Source organism: Sinohyriopsis cumingii, chromosome 3, assembly GCF_028554795.1.
Source record: "Sinohyriopsis cumingii isolate HCF-2022 chromosome 3, ASM2855479v2, whole genome shotgun sequence".
Taxonomy (NCBI): domain Eukaryota; kingdom Metazoa; phylum Mollusca; class Bivalvia; order Unionida; family Unionidae; genus Sinohyriopsis; species Sinohyriopsis cumingii.
The window spans coordinates 95717325-95734993 of NC_142963.1; the positions used below are offsets into that span (position 1 = coordinate 95717325).

The following is a 17669-nucleotide window of genomic DNA, read 5'->3' on the forward strand; positions in this document are numbered from 1 at the left end:
AGGCTCATTTATTTAAATATTTGCAGGAAGAAAATGCTCATGATAGCAGATATGGTAGTGAGCAGAGCCGCCAAAGCACTTTGACTTCTGCTTCAAGGTCACAGAGGTCACCAAGGAAACACAAGCACTCGTACAGAAGAGAAAGGCAAAACTCAAGGAAACACTCACCTGTGCAAAGAACAGGCAGGTCGAGATCAAGATCTCAATCAAGGTCACGCTCATGTTCAAGGTCAAGGTCAGGTTCAAGAAGAAGACGACCTACAGGGAGAGGTATGGATACTGAGAAACTTTCCAAAAGATAGTCCTTGACAGTTACAGACTTGGAGTCCATGCTTGTATTGTCTTTACACTTTCAGGATTGCTCATGAAGATACTGGAGCCCTGTAGTACTTTCAGGACTGCTTATCAAGATACTGGAGCCCTTTAGTAATCACCATTACCATCTGTCTGTCCATCCATTCACACTTGTAACAGCTGTAGCTCTTAAACATTATTAGATGCCTTTTGGTAACTATTAAATGTTGACATGTCTTTTAGGTTTTGACTTTTCAGGTCCAATTTTGATGGAGTTGTTGCACATTTTAAAAATTACATCATCTTTTTAGATTCCCATTTGACACTGAAACCCTTGCAAAACATGATATTGACAACCATCAGTATCCCATATCTTGCAGAAGCACCATTTGTTTCATATGGTCTGAAAAAGTTATATTGTAATGTTGGCTGACTAGTCACATTGGAATATTAAAATGTATTATGATCTACCTACCTTCAGTTTGAAATGCAATTAGATATCTAAAATGTACATATTGACAAATATTTGTGTACCCATAATTATTGTTAGAGTTATGACAGTTATTACATATAACTGGATGCATGTTTCACACAGTGTTTTGAAGTTAACTACTTTGGTAGTTTTTAGTGGTTAGAGCATCCGCCTCAAATGCGGGAGATCGTGGGTTCGATCCCTGGCTAAGTCATACCAAAGACTTACAAAATGGTACTAACAGCTGCCTCGCTTGGCACTCAGCATTAAGAGGTTAGTGTTAGGACTGGTCAGCCTGGTGTCAGGATAATGTGACTGGGTGGGACATGATGCTACATGTCTGTGGCATGATGCCCCAGTGCTAGACATCACTATAAACTGCCACACTGCAGACATTGTAGCGATATGACTGAAAAATTGTTAAAGCTAATTTAAAAATAAAAATCACACACACACCTGTTTCTATCTCAGTAGAGGAAACCTTAAATCAGCTTTCTGTATCATGCTTATAACAAAATTTAATCACATTCTGTGTGTGTGTGTAACAAGATAACGGGGTGGGATTTTGGATTTACAACACAACACTTTTGATGATGACACAAATACAGTGTTTAATAACGAACAACTTGAATGAGCAATTAATTATGATTAATATGTGTGTGTATATGATCCAAATATTGGATCAATTAACATAAAACGCATGGACTTAATGAAAATACAAATAAATGACCCTACACAGTACAAGGACAAGTGGTGAATGATTCACTGTGGTTTAACAACAAAAAGATTGATGTGTTTTACTCAGTAAAACAAATGTAGTATTTTACTCATATAGTAAAATGTATTCATTCAAATAGTAAAATTATGTAAACAAAATGGACAGATATACAAATTATCTTTACAGTCCCAAAAACACAATGGGTTTTACAAACCCCCAAAATTATCCCGCGGCTAATAGATTACATATTTGGAGTTACACACTCTATCACCAGCACACTCGGCTACCAGTCAGACTGGCCAATCAAGCCATTAGTATTCCAGGTTGAGCAATCAATCAGTCAGCGCCTACCAATCTCAGTCAGCAATGTCTAATCACCTGCTACTCGACCAGCAACGCTGTTTATTCAGCTCTACTGCTGCTATGGTTCAGCTTCACAGCTGCTATGGTCTACTTTTTGGTTAGCTCTGCAGCTGGTACCACATTGACTCAGATTACTACGATAACTCTGATCACTCTGGTCACTCTGATCAGCTGAAAATACATCTAACACCATGTACTATGCATGACACGGGCATATACGATAAAATGTAATGACGATATATATGGTAAGTTAAACAGATTACATTATCAGCACAATTACAAAACAACAAGCAGGTTCAGAAGTAAACCTAACCATGCCAGAGAAGAATCCTGTGATACTAAATGTTTTTTAAAAATTCAGCTTTATATTGCTAAAATAAATCCCTTGCTAAGTCACAAACAAGGATAGAAAATATTTGCATTATACTACGTAAACCGAAGCTACATAGCAAACATACAAAAATAAATGTGATAATACAATAGTTATAACTTGTACACAAGAAATTAATAATTCACATACCTCTACAGCTGAAGATGTGCAGGTCCTTAAAGTAGACCACTCACTGACAAGACATTCCGTAATATGAAGATTTAATCTTGCGGTGAGGCATTTATACCCAGACGAAGTTTTCATACATTGTCTGTGCACTGGAAGCATTCGGATTTTCCCATTGAAAGCACTTTGCATGGAATGAACTGAACTCACTATTTCAAAATATTGTACAATATACATAAATCACCCTCGGGTATCGTTGTACACAAAACGAAACCCGAGAACATTTATTTAATAAATTAAAGGATTTATACAATTCCATGACAGTGTGTGTGTATATATCTGTCGAGTACTGGTGTCACAGATTGAGTCATTATTTGGCTTTCAGATTTCAGTCCCCTCTTTCTTTATTTAACAGTAGTGACATTTCATTTTTGTTTTCTTCTCAGATTCTCCAGATTCTGGATATGCCAGAGGTTTTGTGATCAGCTCTACCAAAACATTAGCTGATCAGATGAGGCATGACAAAACACAACAGCTGTCACAGCCAAACACATCAGAACCTAACAGCTCATCTAAACCTTCAAATCATCCCTCACACACTCAACATGTTACCCTACCCCATGATCTTCATTCTCAGGCACAGTCACCCGTATCACATTCCAAACCGTCCATTCAGCACCAGCAGCCACTGACATCTAGTCCAATTCATGAGGGTAGGTGCCAGCAGGCCCCACCCACAAGGATAGCTCACCATACCCTGAATACAGAGAGGAGTGCATATCAGAAGTACCTTAAACTGCGTGAAAGGCAGCGGAAGCTGAGGGTATTGAGGTTGGGTTTGTTTGAAGAGGAGCTTGATGAAGGACCAGTATTGACTGGGGACCATGCAGGAGTAGATGCGAGGTCTGTTACCTCAGTTGTCTCATATACTCAGGGTATGTATTGAATTTGTAACAATTTTCTTTTATCATCCAACCACTTTTAGGATGGAACAATATATTGGATTCATTTTGCATACACCTGACATAAGACAGGGCTTATGATTTTGTAATGTTGTGCATCCATTCTGTCTATTTGTCTGTTAACAATTTTCTTTTCTTACGATAATTTGTGTTGTCCAGCATTTACAGTTATAACATCTTCATCTTGGCTAGCCAAGGTTCCTATATGAAAATCTTATCTACACCTTGGTGGATCAAACAGATATTTTAGTGCTTTGTCCTAGCGACATCTATTGGATATAATACATTGCCTTCCTTGGATGTAATGTCAAAGAATGAATAGCATATAACGGTGCATTATACATTGGCTGAAAATGGTGGAGGCAATTGACTTAAAAAAAGGATGCTTTGTAAGTTTAACATTGAAAGTATGACTACATACTAGAGGGAATTCATTATAGGTGTATTTGAGTGAAAGGTATTTGTACAAACATGGAACAGCAGTGGAAAATTGCTTTATCAGTCCATTCAAGTTGTGTGCTCCCCTTGTCTTGATCATGTACAAATAGTGTTTAGATTTGAACAATTTAATTTTTATTGGATGCTGAGGCTTGCTACCGCGTCCAGTATTATATTATCGTGTGCAGTGCATGCTCGGCCACTTAACGTCATCATCAGCAACATGCAGAGACTGCAGTCCACCAGGGAAATTTGTCAGTGGACAGTTGTCCACATATGTGTGACATGGTCTGAAGAGCTCCACAGCAACAGGAAGAATTAGTAGCCTGGCTCCATCAGACAAGGTTGACTGCACAATGATCCTGTCCTGTCTGAGAGTGGTTCATGTGGTCCACAGATGATGTGGAAGGTTGAAGCCAGGAGGGCAGACAGATGGCTCAGCTACAAGGGAGTGGTTTACAACATCTGTTGAAGACCACTCAACACTCCATGCCGAGATACCTGTCATATCCTCTGGCAACATACCTAACCAGATTGGGCATCTTGAAGTCAAGCAGACTGCTGGATGTGAGGTGATGTCCATGTACAGTGGAAGTTTCTTACTGGCATAGACCTTAGCCAACATTTTTGTGGTTGCTTCCTGGTGATGCAGATGTGGAGGAGGAATATTGCTGAGTACTGGCAGTTATGGTAAAGGAGTATGACGTAGTGTTCCAGAGATTATGCACATTGTTGTGTTGAGCTGGACATCAATTAACTTAGTGTGGGATGATCGAGCCCAGACAGGAATGCAATACTTGGCTGTCGAATAACAGAAGGCCAGTGCTGATGCCACATCCTGTGAAATTCACAGACCTGAAGCACAGAAAATATCTGCTTGATATGCCAAGGTGTAGATAGGGTTATCATATTGGAATCTTGTTAGCAAAGATTCCACACCTTGTGCATGGCTTGCACTTGGGCTGTGGAAGCATCCTAGTGATTTTGTGGTCAATGGTTTGGTATTTTATGGCACAGCAGCACAAGTAGGTCATTTAGCAATTTGAGTAAAGTGCCTTACCCAAGGACAAATCACATTAGTTGACCTGTGTTGATCCAATGGTAGGATTCAAATGACACCCTTTAATTCGCAAGTTGGGTATGTTAACCACAGAGCCATTGTGGCTCCTTGATTTTGTGGTTAAAAGGTTAATATATGATTGAATGAAGCAAAATGTTTTATGCACAATAACTTAAGTTTTCCATCTACATTTACTAAACTTTAGCTTGCACTTGGGGTAAGGTAGAAACTCATTGATTTTGAGATCAAAGGTCATGGTCACTGACTTCAAGAAGAAAAATGGTTTCTGCACAGTAACATTAGTTATGCATCACATGCCTGGATGAAACTGTGTGGATGGCTTGCACTTGAGGTAAGGAAGAAGACTATTGATTGTGATCTCAAAATGTGAAACGTCAAGGTCACCATTACAAAATTCAGAAAAATGGTTTCTTCACAAAAGTTAAAGTTATCAGACATGTACATTCACCAAGCTTTGCAGGTAACTTAGTGTGCTGATTTTGGAATCAGAAGATCTACAGTCAAGGTCATAGAGAGTAGAAAAGGTCAGTTTTTGCATAATAGTATGTTCTAGATCACATACATTGATCAAAGTTTTTGTAAGCTGCACTTATTATGAAAGAAGACTATTTATTTTGGGGTCAAATGATTAAAGGTCAAGGTCATTGTGGCTCAAAGAAAAATTTGTTTTTGCAGAATAACTTTTGTTCTAGAGTAAGTTTCTTGACCAATCTTTGTGTATGATTGTACTGATCTTAATAAAAATAACTGTAGATTCATAGGTCTAAAGGTAAGAGATAGTAATGGTAATTTTAATAAGAAAAATAATGCTTTTTGCACATAAAATTTAGTTCGAGACTGCATACCTGGACAAAAGGTTGAGGTCATTGAGACCTTTTAGGTCATTAACCTCCAGAGTCAGCCATGCCTTGCTAGTGCCCCCACACTGCGGACTGTTGAACACATAGTGAACATATAATTTACCATTTATGATACTTTTGTATATTTCCTGTAGGGGCTGTAACTCCTCTATTACTAAACCTAATGATACCATGCTAGCACTGTATGTCTTGGCATTAATGTATTTTGCACACAAAACTTCAACCTAGTGACCTACTTTCCAGGACAGACTCATTACTCCTGAAAATTTTAATACTCTTAAATCAGAAATAATACTTTTAGTCGTAAAAATAAAAGTTGGTAAAATTGAGATTAGAGAAAGTTGAGTAGACTGCATTCTTTACCATGAGCTATGGTAGCTAAGTTGGTGAGGCATTGGACTCGTAATTCAGGAGTTGCAGGTTCTATAACAGCCAAGGCCATTTTCTTGGCATAATGTAGCCAAAAAGGTGTTAAAAGAGCCATACAAATCTTAGTTGCAGACAAAAGTTGCTGTCTTGATTATTTAGCTTCTGTTTTTACAGTGTATTGTCAGTGTTTATGCTTTCATTGCAGGTGTATATATACCAGATCTGCATCTGAAGTATGGATCTGACTCTGCCTTAAAGATGGGTCTAGAGTCCGACAGAGAGAGCATTGTCAGTAGTGAATTTTCCTACAACCAAAACACACTCAGGTTAGTAAATAAGGTTGTGCCTCTAGCAGTGGAAAAATATTATCTCTTGTCCAGTAAAGTTGGTAGGGGATGCAGAATTGTGTTCTTTTATCAGGTAGTCCATCCATCTATGACACTTTAGTTTTTGGAGTAGAATCCCAAAAGCATTTAAGATATGGAAACTTGTTATACTTGTGAGACTAGTGGTCTAGATGTGACTTTTGCTATTTACAGCTTTTCAGTTTAAATATTTTTAATGTTGTTGCTAGTTTGCCCATCAAAAATTATCAATGCTTTTGTTTTAATGACAAAACTTGAAACTGTTTAAAGGTTTCTCAGTCAGGGACATGGCTGGTTTGCGCTGGACGAATTTAGACCCTGTACATGCATCACCTTTAAGGTCCCTCCCCTCCTGCAAATTGTAATTTTTGAAAATGTATTAATAGTCATAAGAATAATAGCTTCATAATTTAATGAAAAACCTTTAAATTTAAAATACAGAATAAAAGAAGTTCATTTGTGAAATTGTGTCACTGCTGCTTCCCCCATTTTCTTCGCCATATGATGGCTCCAATCTCAGTGAAACTACATTGGATTAGCAGTCGAGATGTGCTGTAACGAATTCATCAGTTTCATTATTTATAAATTCTTCCATTTTTATATTAATCTATCCATCTATAATTCACACTTTAATTTTTGAACAAAACTTAAGAATAATTCAAGATATCTCCTTTAAACTGAATATGTATTAGATTAATTGGCTGGATGTTTCTTTTGCTGTTTAGAATTATCAAGTTTAAATATTTTTTCATGTATCTGTCCCAGACCTGCCAACTCTGCTCAAAAGATCAGGAGAATCCTGATTTATGGACCTATCTCCTGATTTTATAAAAAAATCCTGACTTTTCAATTCCCTGAGAGAAAAAAACATTTTACATTTTTTGTTTCCCCGTTTCTGGTTCTGGTTTTTCTGTGTCTGATATGTTTGTTAGTAATTTTCCATATTTGACTTGATTTCTTGTTTTCATCCGCCAATACAAAGAGATTGTCTCACAGTGTGGTTCTCTTTATCTGACCCCATCAGCAAATCTCAGCATCATAATGGATAAGTTTCTTAGCAAGAAGTGATAAAGAAGAAAAGGAAGTAACTGATGACTTTTCACTAGCCAAGAAAAAAGAAACGGGATCAAAAATATAGGAGTGATTGGGGGAAGCAATTTGGTTTCATTCGTCCATCGTCTGCTTAAAAAAGTAGCTTTTTTTGTCATTGCAAGTACATAAAACTATGTTTAGTACAAACTTGTATATTCTGATTTTTAACCTGTAAAAATTGTCTTGCTGGTTGGAAAAATAATGTAAAATTTTTTTAATTTTGATTACCCCACTGTTACAAGTGCTACATCTGTCCAACTGGTTACGTGATGATCAATGACTTTCCCTGTTATGACACTTTCATTAAATTTAATAGTAAGATGTGCATTGTGGAGTCCTTTTGTATTGTTTTTGAATAAAGAAAACTTAAATACTTTCATGTATTCAACCTTTCACAAAATTTTACAAATTTATATGATGTGTGATAAAATGAGAGAATTCTTTTAGCTGGTAGTGCATAGACTTAACATAAATTGTTTATCTTTAATTGCAAATATGTGATGACCATTAAAATGAAAGAATTCACTCAGGACACACCAGTATTTTCTCAGCTCTCATGAGATGGTCATTTATGACTGACATCGAAGCACGGCTCACATAAGATTTACTGACCAGAAGTGTTTGTCCATGTTACTTTGTTGTGCATAAACAGATGTAATGTTCATAAACATAACAGAAATTCTATACCAGTTTATCTTATGAACATGTCTGAAAGTAGTGTTAATACTGACATAAGGTCTTTTTGCAGTACAACCAAAATTTTTATGACTGACCAACCTTTGTGGAAATCACAGGACATTGACGGAATGGCAGTCTTAAAATTTGAATGCTGTTTAATGATTCATGTTTATTGTTATTTTAAGAGGATAGCACTCACATGTACCTAATTAAACTAAAATATTGCATTTACAGTTAAGGATTAGGTATAATTTGATTACTTCCAAATAACATATGTGCATCTCACTTAACATTTATGGGATAGAATTGGCAGTCATAGTAACATGATTCTTGACTTTTGTCTAGGAAAGTTATACAGTATAACATTTCCTTGCTTAAAATTAGATTTTGAAAGAATTTGTATACATCAAGTACTGTTCAGAAATCACCCTAAGCAGGTTGGCATGCCACTGAGCATACATAAAAGCCAAAAGGTGCACAAAGAATCAATATTATAAATTGCAGTTGAAAATAATGCACAAAATATGTATCTAGGACTATATCAGTATTTTAAAGTACATAATACATACATTTACTAATACATTACAGACCCAACATACTAAATAATTGTATATGAATATTTATTTCTAGCTTACATCAGAGTTAGTGGGTTCAAGTCTCTGATTCAGCTAATGTGGGTATTTGAGAAAGCTTGCCAGTAGCTACTTGTGGGTTGGTGGTTCTTTCCGGGGTTTTCCCCGGGTTCTTCCTCCACCATTAATACTGGCCGCCATGTATAGCCTATCGTGTGCTGAAAAATGGCGTTAAACCCTACAAAAACAACAACAACAACAACAACAACAACAACAACATCAGAGTTACTATTGGCAGACAAACTTTTTCAAGAAAGTTGGCATATCAAGGGGCAATGAAGAAACTGAATGCAAAATATTATCAACAGATATTGTGTAGCTACTTCCAGCACCAGACCTGTCAATCACTGGCTCAAATATTTTATGAGTTTTAAGCAGAGAAGTAAAATTTTGTCCATCCTTGTTACAAGAGTTACTAATAAGGTTTTAATATCAGTACAGTAAAACCTGTTATGAGAGACAACCCCTTCTGCCAACCAAAAGTGGTCTCTCAAGACAGGTGGTCTCTCATAAGAGGTGTGTGAAAATGGACTGGTTTTCAGGGTCAGTAGTTAGCATTGTTGAAAAATAAATAATACCCATACTCACTGTACATGTATCATATCTTTTATTCATAAATCTTGTTAAATATTGCATACATTCCTCTCAAAATATCTTTTATAATAAAGATATACATCTATCAAACAATGAGAATAAAATTTATATTTCAACATCACACAAAAATGCATAAAAAATGAACAGCTAGTCATGATGTATATATCTTATTCTATACACTTATTCACATGTTTTTTAAGAAATCCATTATACTTCTTTGTTGACATGTTTTACTCAGCTGTTTGGTCTGAACATGTATCTCAATTATTGCCTTTTCCTGAATCAGCTTTCCACTTACTGGTATGTTTTTACTCCTTGCAACACAAAACCGCTCCCATACTTGCTCGTTCAGATCTCCGTAAACTGTCTGTCGTGCCGTGCATATTTCCTCTGTGCTTGTGCACCTTTCTGCCATTCGTTTCTAACGGACTCCTTGGCTGACTGCTATTTTGCGAGCGGTCTCCCCTTTTTCATTTCTTTCAATGACATTAATCCTTTCTTCCAGTGTTAAAATTTTTCTTTTTTTTCAGCGGAGGTTCTGTCATTGTTATTAGTGTTGACATTATAAAGACTATCAGTTTTGATCAGGTTTTGGGGAAATGTGGAATAAATATATATTATGTACCAATGAATGAAACCAAAAGACATAATTAACTCATCAAGAAACAATACATTTATTCTGAGACGAAGTTTAAATCAACAGCGTTATAGCTCAATAAACAAAGGTTGCGACCATCTGCACCCAGGTAAACAGATGGTGGTTTGGTGAAACACTAACAAAAGAAATAAAAAATAATTTAAAAAAAATACGGAAATGATTCTCACTTACTAGTATTAAAGACAACGAGCTCATTCACCCTCCAGGCATTATGGATTAACTGGAAAGACAAAGGATGTACTCAAACGTACACTGAAGCCCTTTCAAATGATTTCTCACTGGGACATAAGGGCTACCGGCGTTTTGTGAGTTTTCATAAAGATAAAGAAAAAATACAAACCTCTAAATCGACTGCGTATATCCATCATTACTCCCTTTGATGTTACTCTTACTGGCTAATCACATGGCTTCGGCACTACAATGGTGGTTAGTGACATGTACTTTAGCTTGGTTTTCTGCAGTTTACAAATGACACCATACGCTGGAGTTGTAAATTTCACAAAACTGGTACTGTAGCAAGACAAATTCTTTTTAAATACTTTATTAGAGCAATCTTTACTATTTATGCAGTCTTTGTTACAAAGGATTAAATGATGGTTAGAGGTGTTTATCTCGATATTTGGTTGTTCAACTATAGTGTTATTTAATGTGCACTTTGTTTGCATACTACATTTATCCCGAGCTCTAGTGTTTACAAAGGATTAAGTTAAGGTCAGTGGTGTCAATCTGTTTTGTTTTTTGGCGATGTGGTCATTCATAGCAGTGTCAAAATGCATATTTTGCCAAGAAATTGCAGTCGCTGGTCACGTTCAGCAGGTGGTCGTTCATAACAGAGCGTTTATATAGTAAAATCGATCCATGCATTATGATTGTGGTCGGAAATGACAGGTGGTTGCTCATAGCAGAGGTTGCTCATGACAGGTTTTACTGTATAATGAAACATGAAACAATGCTGTATCATTTGTTGTTTTGTGCTAATTGCAAATGGTCACTATGATCTTAAATTTTTTTTAAGAAAATGTTTCACAAGAAAATATTTGTAAATTCCTATTTTAATGTTTGAAGTTGTTACATGATGGATTAAAAGTACATGATAAATGGACACGTTTTATATACATCTTAACAATACAGACACTACCACTGATATTGCTTTTAGTTACTGTGTAGTTGTAATAGATTTATGTTAATTTATTATACAGATAATAAAAGAAATCATCAGTTAAATATCTAATTTGTCTGTCCTGTTATTTGAGTTGCAAGTCAATGACAGTAATGCACTGACAAGCAATATTTGGAAAGGAAAAACAGAGTTATCTTCCATTGTTTTCTAGAATATTCAATACTAGACCATTGATCCAATTGATGTCAGAATGAAGCATTTAAAATTTGAGGTATTTGTCCCACAGGATTGGCAAGGCACATTAAAGTTATAAATTGATCATGTGATCATATGAGTGGAAAATCGTCAAGCAGTGCGATCATATTGTAACCAGCAATTGTATAAACTTTATTTTTGCTACTTTCCGATGGGTGTGTTAAAAATTAAATAAATACTGGGATTAAATCAACCATACTTTTGATGTAGATAGTTAATAAATTGTCTCATTTGTTTATCAGTTGTATGTAACAGTTTATTGATGGTTGTAGAAGAGAGTTGATTGATTTAAACATTGGACAGTATAGGCTTCATTTTAGACTTATCTGCTCATTACCCACTATAACAATTGTAAAATAAAGCTTATAAAAAAGCTTGCATTTTATTAAGTTACACGTTTAACTGTGACATCAATCTTTTTGGTACTTTTTACATTATTATGGGACACCATCAAGCAATCATAGATGAGCAACATGCATTGTGTACTTTGAGCAGATGTCAGCAATATTCACCAGTGATGTCATAAAATACAGTAGTGAAATCCATGAGAATCTATAGACATTAGATTAGAATCATTGCAAATCAATCTGCCAAAGAGTCCAAGCATACAAAGGTCACAGATTTCTTCAGGACACTGACATAATACAGTGTATGTACATACAAAAAGTGATGTACTCAATATGTTAGTTGTTTAAACTTATATTTATGTACAAATGAATGTTATGATAAAGTGGAATTAACATAAGTCAATAGATGTATTCATTAATTTTTGCAACTTTATTGAATATGCAATACATAAACAGGTAGTAAATACATGTACATATACTGTACATGTGTATCATGTAATGACATCATAAAATAAAAATCAGCATGTTTCATTTATCCAGAAAACTTGTTATTTTTGACATATTCACTGGGAATGAAGATGTCGGAATGTAATTTTATTTAACTCTCACCAGGTATCCAAATGATCAGTTACCTGGTTACATGATCAAAGGGAAATTGTATTAAATTTGTACAAACCTGAAGTTGAACCTGAGGTTAAGTCCACATTTTTTAAAAATTCACAGTATCCTATAAATATCACTTCCTAATGTAATCTGGTACCAAGTCTAAGAATTCATCGTCATTGCCTGATAAAGTTCTGAAATCGTCCATCATCATCATCTAGTAAATCATTGTGGTGTAGTCATCGTAAATATCATCTGACTCCCTAGCTGTCAGATCCGGATGCTTATTTAGAAAATGAGCATGAGCTTGGTAAGTAACACTTTGAATGTACAGTATGTGAAATCTATTTAAAGGTTGCAACTGTACACGAATCAATTCTGTGGCAAGATCAAATAACCACCCTCTCTTATTTGCCACTGCGCCACACTCGCAGCTCAAATGTTTGGGAAAACTTGCCATGGTTTTACGATTAACTATTTATTAATGCTTGGCACTGAAAAAATAAATGTATTTGCAACTCACATGGATTGTCAACTTGAAAAGAAAGCGAGTGCTGTCTTTGCAAGCATTGGCAGAAAACTTGTATATGGTACAGGTACCCTATGGCTCATTTTGTCTGCGTGGCTAGTCCGGATATATATATATATATATATATATATATATATATATATATATATATATATATATATATATATATATATATATAACTCACCTATATTTGGCATGTGTGTAGGTATTGCCAGCTTTATTGTCATCGTATTTTTTTCAGTCTGTCATATAAAGTATCTAGTGTTGCAACCTAATGGAACCGTCGGGGGCATTTTATGTATGTTTGCCCTCTGTAATGATCAAGATATGGTATTTTTTAATGATGGGGATGTTTGCATTGTGGTAGGAAAACTTCCAATAGGCTTACTCAAGGTTCAACACCTGCTTTCATTTTGGAGATCTCCATATGCTGGGGGTCAACATGTTTTTTCACTACTTACTCAGCACTCATGGTCTGCCTTATAGCCTTTTTTCCGCTAATTCCACTAGTTATGATAACATTCGATTATGGATATGCAACTAAGAGAAGATGCAGTAAACTGCTTACATTAATTAAACAAATGCTGATTTTCATAGAGGGTCAGAATACAGTAGCGTTTTGTAAAATGTGCACATTAATTTTTTTGCTCTCTGCTTTAGGGGTATATAAGAATTCTCATGGCTGGCAATCCATCCAGCCTTCACACAGTTTTGTGAATGCAACATGCCATGCTGTTTTTAGCACACCTGGCCGAAAGTCCATGTGAGCTTATGGTATACAGTGACCATGCATCAAGCCATAAATAATTGCTTGTTAACTTACCACTCTGGCAGCCACATTTTTGATCCAGTTTTGCATCGAGCTATAAATATTTGCTTGTTACCACTCTGGCAGCCATGTTTTTGATTCATTTTTGATCAAACATAAAATGTAGGTCTGTATTGCCAGAATCTCAGATAAGTTTGATAGCAAGCAAGGTATGCATCTATTAACGGGGGGGGGGGATCTTGCATGTGTTTATTGAGTTTTGTTACATCTCAGGAGGCCAAATTTCTGATCAGATTATTTTGTAAAGCTTGGTATGTAGGCTTATATGATCGAGATTACATGTTGTTCGAATAATTAGGGCGATCCATGCATATTAATGAGGTGGCCTTGCATCTGATTGGCTGAACCACAGGTGCTCGACGTGAGCTTGATGTTAAAAAAAAAATAATCTAAAGGAAAAAATCATACAGAGTAACAAAAATACCTTAGATTACCCCGATGACCCGTTCTGACATAGGACCCTCTCTATCATAATATATAAGAGAGAAGGTACGGAACTTCCAAATACTTCTCTCCACCCATGACCCTCGATTTCCTTCTGCTATTTCCGTCTTTAAAGGCACGCGACCATACTATATGGCTTGTTTTACTTCTGAGATATTTTTCTATCCATCAAGCCATCATTGACTTTTCTGCGGTGTACCAAACTGAAGTTACGGGCTCTGAAACGTGCGATTTTCGCGAAGTTTTCCTTTGTGGACATTTCGTGTTCCTATGATAATAAGAATAACCTTTTGAGCCAATCATATTTCGGCATTGACGTTAGTGCCGCCTATTTTGAAAATAGACATGCATGTATACGATGTGTTGTGCAGTGAAGAAGACAGTGTATAATACTTGCATGGAACAGGATTCCTAAAGTTGAATCGAGTTAATGGTAAGTAAAAAACTTACTTTTGCATCTACCGCTGTTCTGTAATTCAAGAAGGGATGCACCATAGAGTTGAAAACATTGTCCATATCGCTCTTGTCACCGGTTTTCAGATGAGCACAGAAGTGTCCACAAAGGAAAACTTCGTGAAAATCGTACATTTCGGAGCCCATAACTTCAGTTTGGTACAATGCAGAAAAGTCAATGATGGCTTGATGGATAGAAAAATATCTCAGAAGTAAAAGAAGTCATATAATTTAGTAGTGTGCCTTTAAAGATGGAAAAAGAGAAGGAAATTGAGGGTCATGGGTGGAGTGAACTATTTGGAAGTTCCGTACCTTCTCTCTTATATATTATGATAGAGAGGGTCCTATGTCAGAACGGGTCATCGGGGTAATCTAAGGTATTTTTGTCAGTCTGTATGATTTTTTTCCTTTAGATGATTGGTTTTTTTCTTAACATCAAGCTCGCGTCGAGCACCTGTGGGCTGAACTTGTTATCACACTTGAGACAGTTTTTTATATCTGATTTTGACTAAACTTGGCAGATAGACAAAAATCATGAGGATGTCAAAAGAGATTTGTAATGAGCAAGATCAGTCCATATTAATGATATTCAGCACATTTAAAAATATTCCTCAAATCATGTGTACTTTAAAACATATATATATATATATATATATATATATATATATATATATATATATATATATATATACCAGTTCTCTCCAAGAAATTAAAACAAAGGATGTAACTCATGATATTGATAATTGATAATCTCAGGTTTGATTTTCGTCCCCTTGCAGAATTTATGAATTGGATCAAAGAAAATAAATTTTAGCATACAAGATGTGGAATTTCAACAGAACACTTTTCAAAAATTAGCAGAAAAATCCCCATTTTTTGGCATGAAATGAATAATTTGGAATTTATAACTGAAGAAATCAGCATAGCACTGCAAGCCTTAATCATAATTGGATGCCATTTGATGGGTGAATTGCTATTACATGTAGCTACAGTACAGCTCATGAAATTTTTGGATTCTCAATGCTTAGCAGCAGGGTCTTAACCCCTCCATGCTTGCTCCTTGATAACACTCAGCAGTGGAGGGATAAATACCTTAAATTGCCACAGCATCTTGGGCAAGCATGCCATTGGCATCTCCACCACGGATGGACTGGTTGCCATGAAACTGAATAGTCAGTGAATAAAGATCAACCATGGAAAGGCTGAGACACCAAGAGTGATTTACAATTGGTTACCATTATAAGAGTGTGTCGTCTTTATTTCAGTTATATATTTAGAAAATGTGGATCAACTTCTATTGCAATAATTTAATGTTTTTACTTTAATCAAAGAAATCAGGACAAACGTTTGCACTGACTTAATGAAAGGCACACATTGTTGAGGTTCTCTTGAACAGCATAAATTTATCCTAGTGTTCCAAAGGAAAAGTAATCCTCGAATATATGGACAGTTAAGTTTGAAATTGACAATGGGTAATTTTTGTTAGAGAAAACCCCAATAAACTGAAAAAACTGAAATACAAACCATGCTTAGTCTTTAAGCAGTAATAGCACAGTCACAAGGCTGAAAGTACATAATTTTAAACTAGTTAAATTCTGACTACATGTGTTCTGTAAGGGACTGACTATTTAATGACTAGAATGTTCTTTCTGACTGGGATATTCTTTTCCTTTCATCATAAGATAAATATATTTCAAGTAAAATAAGGAATGGAATACGGTATTTTATTATACTACAGATCAAAGCAAGACAATTGTTGCCAAGCATTTAACTCCAACCCCCATTATAAAATTGAATGGTCTTTCCCTAATAAAGAAATCAAGTCAGTAACCATTTTCAGCACTGTTATAAAATATTGACCAGGGTTAGTATCAAAAGCTGATATCAGTTTCAGTCATTCTCAGTGCCCAGTTGTGGCCCCAACAAACATAGTTCAACGATTTCTAGATTTTTTGATAGATCGACCCAGGTCTCTACCACACAGGAGAGATCTCCTGTCACAACATTGAGGATCCCTTCTCCACAACAAGATCTCCTGTCACAACATTGAGGATCCCTTCTCCACAACAGACCAGACATCTTCCACCTTCATGCCTGGCTCATCTCAAACAATCTCTCTGCCAGAACAAGTTTTCGGACAGAGTCACCAGTTGCATCATTCAAGACAGGAGAGCTTCTACATCCAAAGTTTATGATGCCAGTTGGAGAATCTTCTGTGATTGGTGCAGTAGGAAACATGTAGATCCTATCCACCCTTTTGTAACTTCCATTGCTGATTTCCTTTTGTTCTTCTTTGAGACCAAAAGATGTTCAGTATCCACTATCAAAGGATATCGAGTTTCCATCTCCAACACACTTAAATTCTCACAAAGCACAGACATCGGTCAGATCCGCATCTTGCTGATCTTATAAAGTTTGTGATCTTCAGAGACCTGTCTCTCACTCACTAGCACCTTATGAACCATTGAGTGAAGCTTCCTTTTTGGATCTCACACTCAAAACTGTTTTCCTTCTTACCCTTGCCTTGGCAAGATGAAGTGAAATTTATACCTTGTCCATTGACTGTCTATCTTATCCCCTTACTCATAGAGATTCCCAGTCGCAGTAAAATATATGCAGGGGATGATCAAGATAGACTTTTAACCCCTATGTGTTCTCTTTGCTTCTATCTTAATGTCTCCAAAGCAAAATGAAAAGGTAATACCTTTTCCTCCTTTAACCTCTACTCATTAGCACAACAGAGCACAGGTATTTTTTTCTCTGGGTCCCATTGTTAGGCACAGCGTGTTACTCAGAGAGACACGAACATTCTATAGAAGTGTACCTCTCCCTCTATGGTGAATACATTTAATTTCTGTTTTTGATCAATTTGACATCAGCCTACCCACCTTACTGACAAATTCAGCTCAGCAATAGTGACAGGATAAGTAATTGCTGCTATTAAAATGTAGATTTTACGGGGGTAAAGCTAATTTTTATTATGCAATACTTACCTGTCACTACTGCCAGATACCCTC

The 17669-nt window shown here is 36.0% G+C and overlaps 1 protein-coding gene across 1 annotated transcript in view; it reads left to right on the forward strand.

Moving 5' to 3' along the window:
• The window catches only part of LOC149803330 (tyrosine-protein phosphatase non-receptor type 13-like), a 204536-nt gene that overhangs the window by 59458 nt on the left and 127409 nt on the right, over window positions 1-17669 (forward strand). Inside the window, exons 7-9 of the mRNA XM_089953916.1 lie at window positions 27-270; window positions 2790-3278; window positions 6259-6379. Of these exons, the coding sequence (XP_089810042.1) occupies window positions 27-270; window positions 2790-3278; window positions 6259-6379 (854 nt within the window). The remainder of the gene's footprint in view (window positions 1-26; window positions 271-2789; window positions 3279-6258; window positions 6380-17669) is intronic.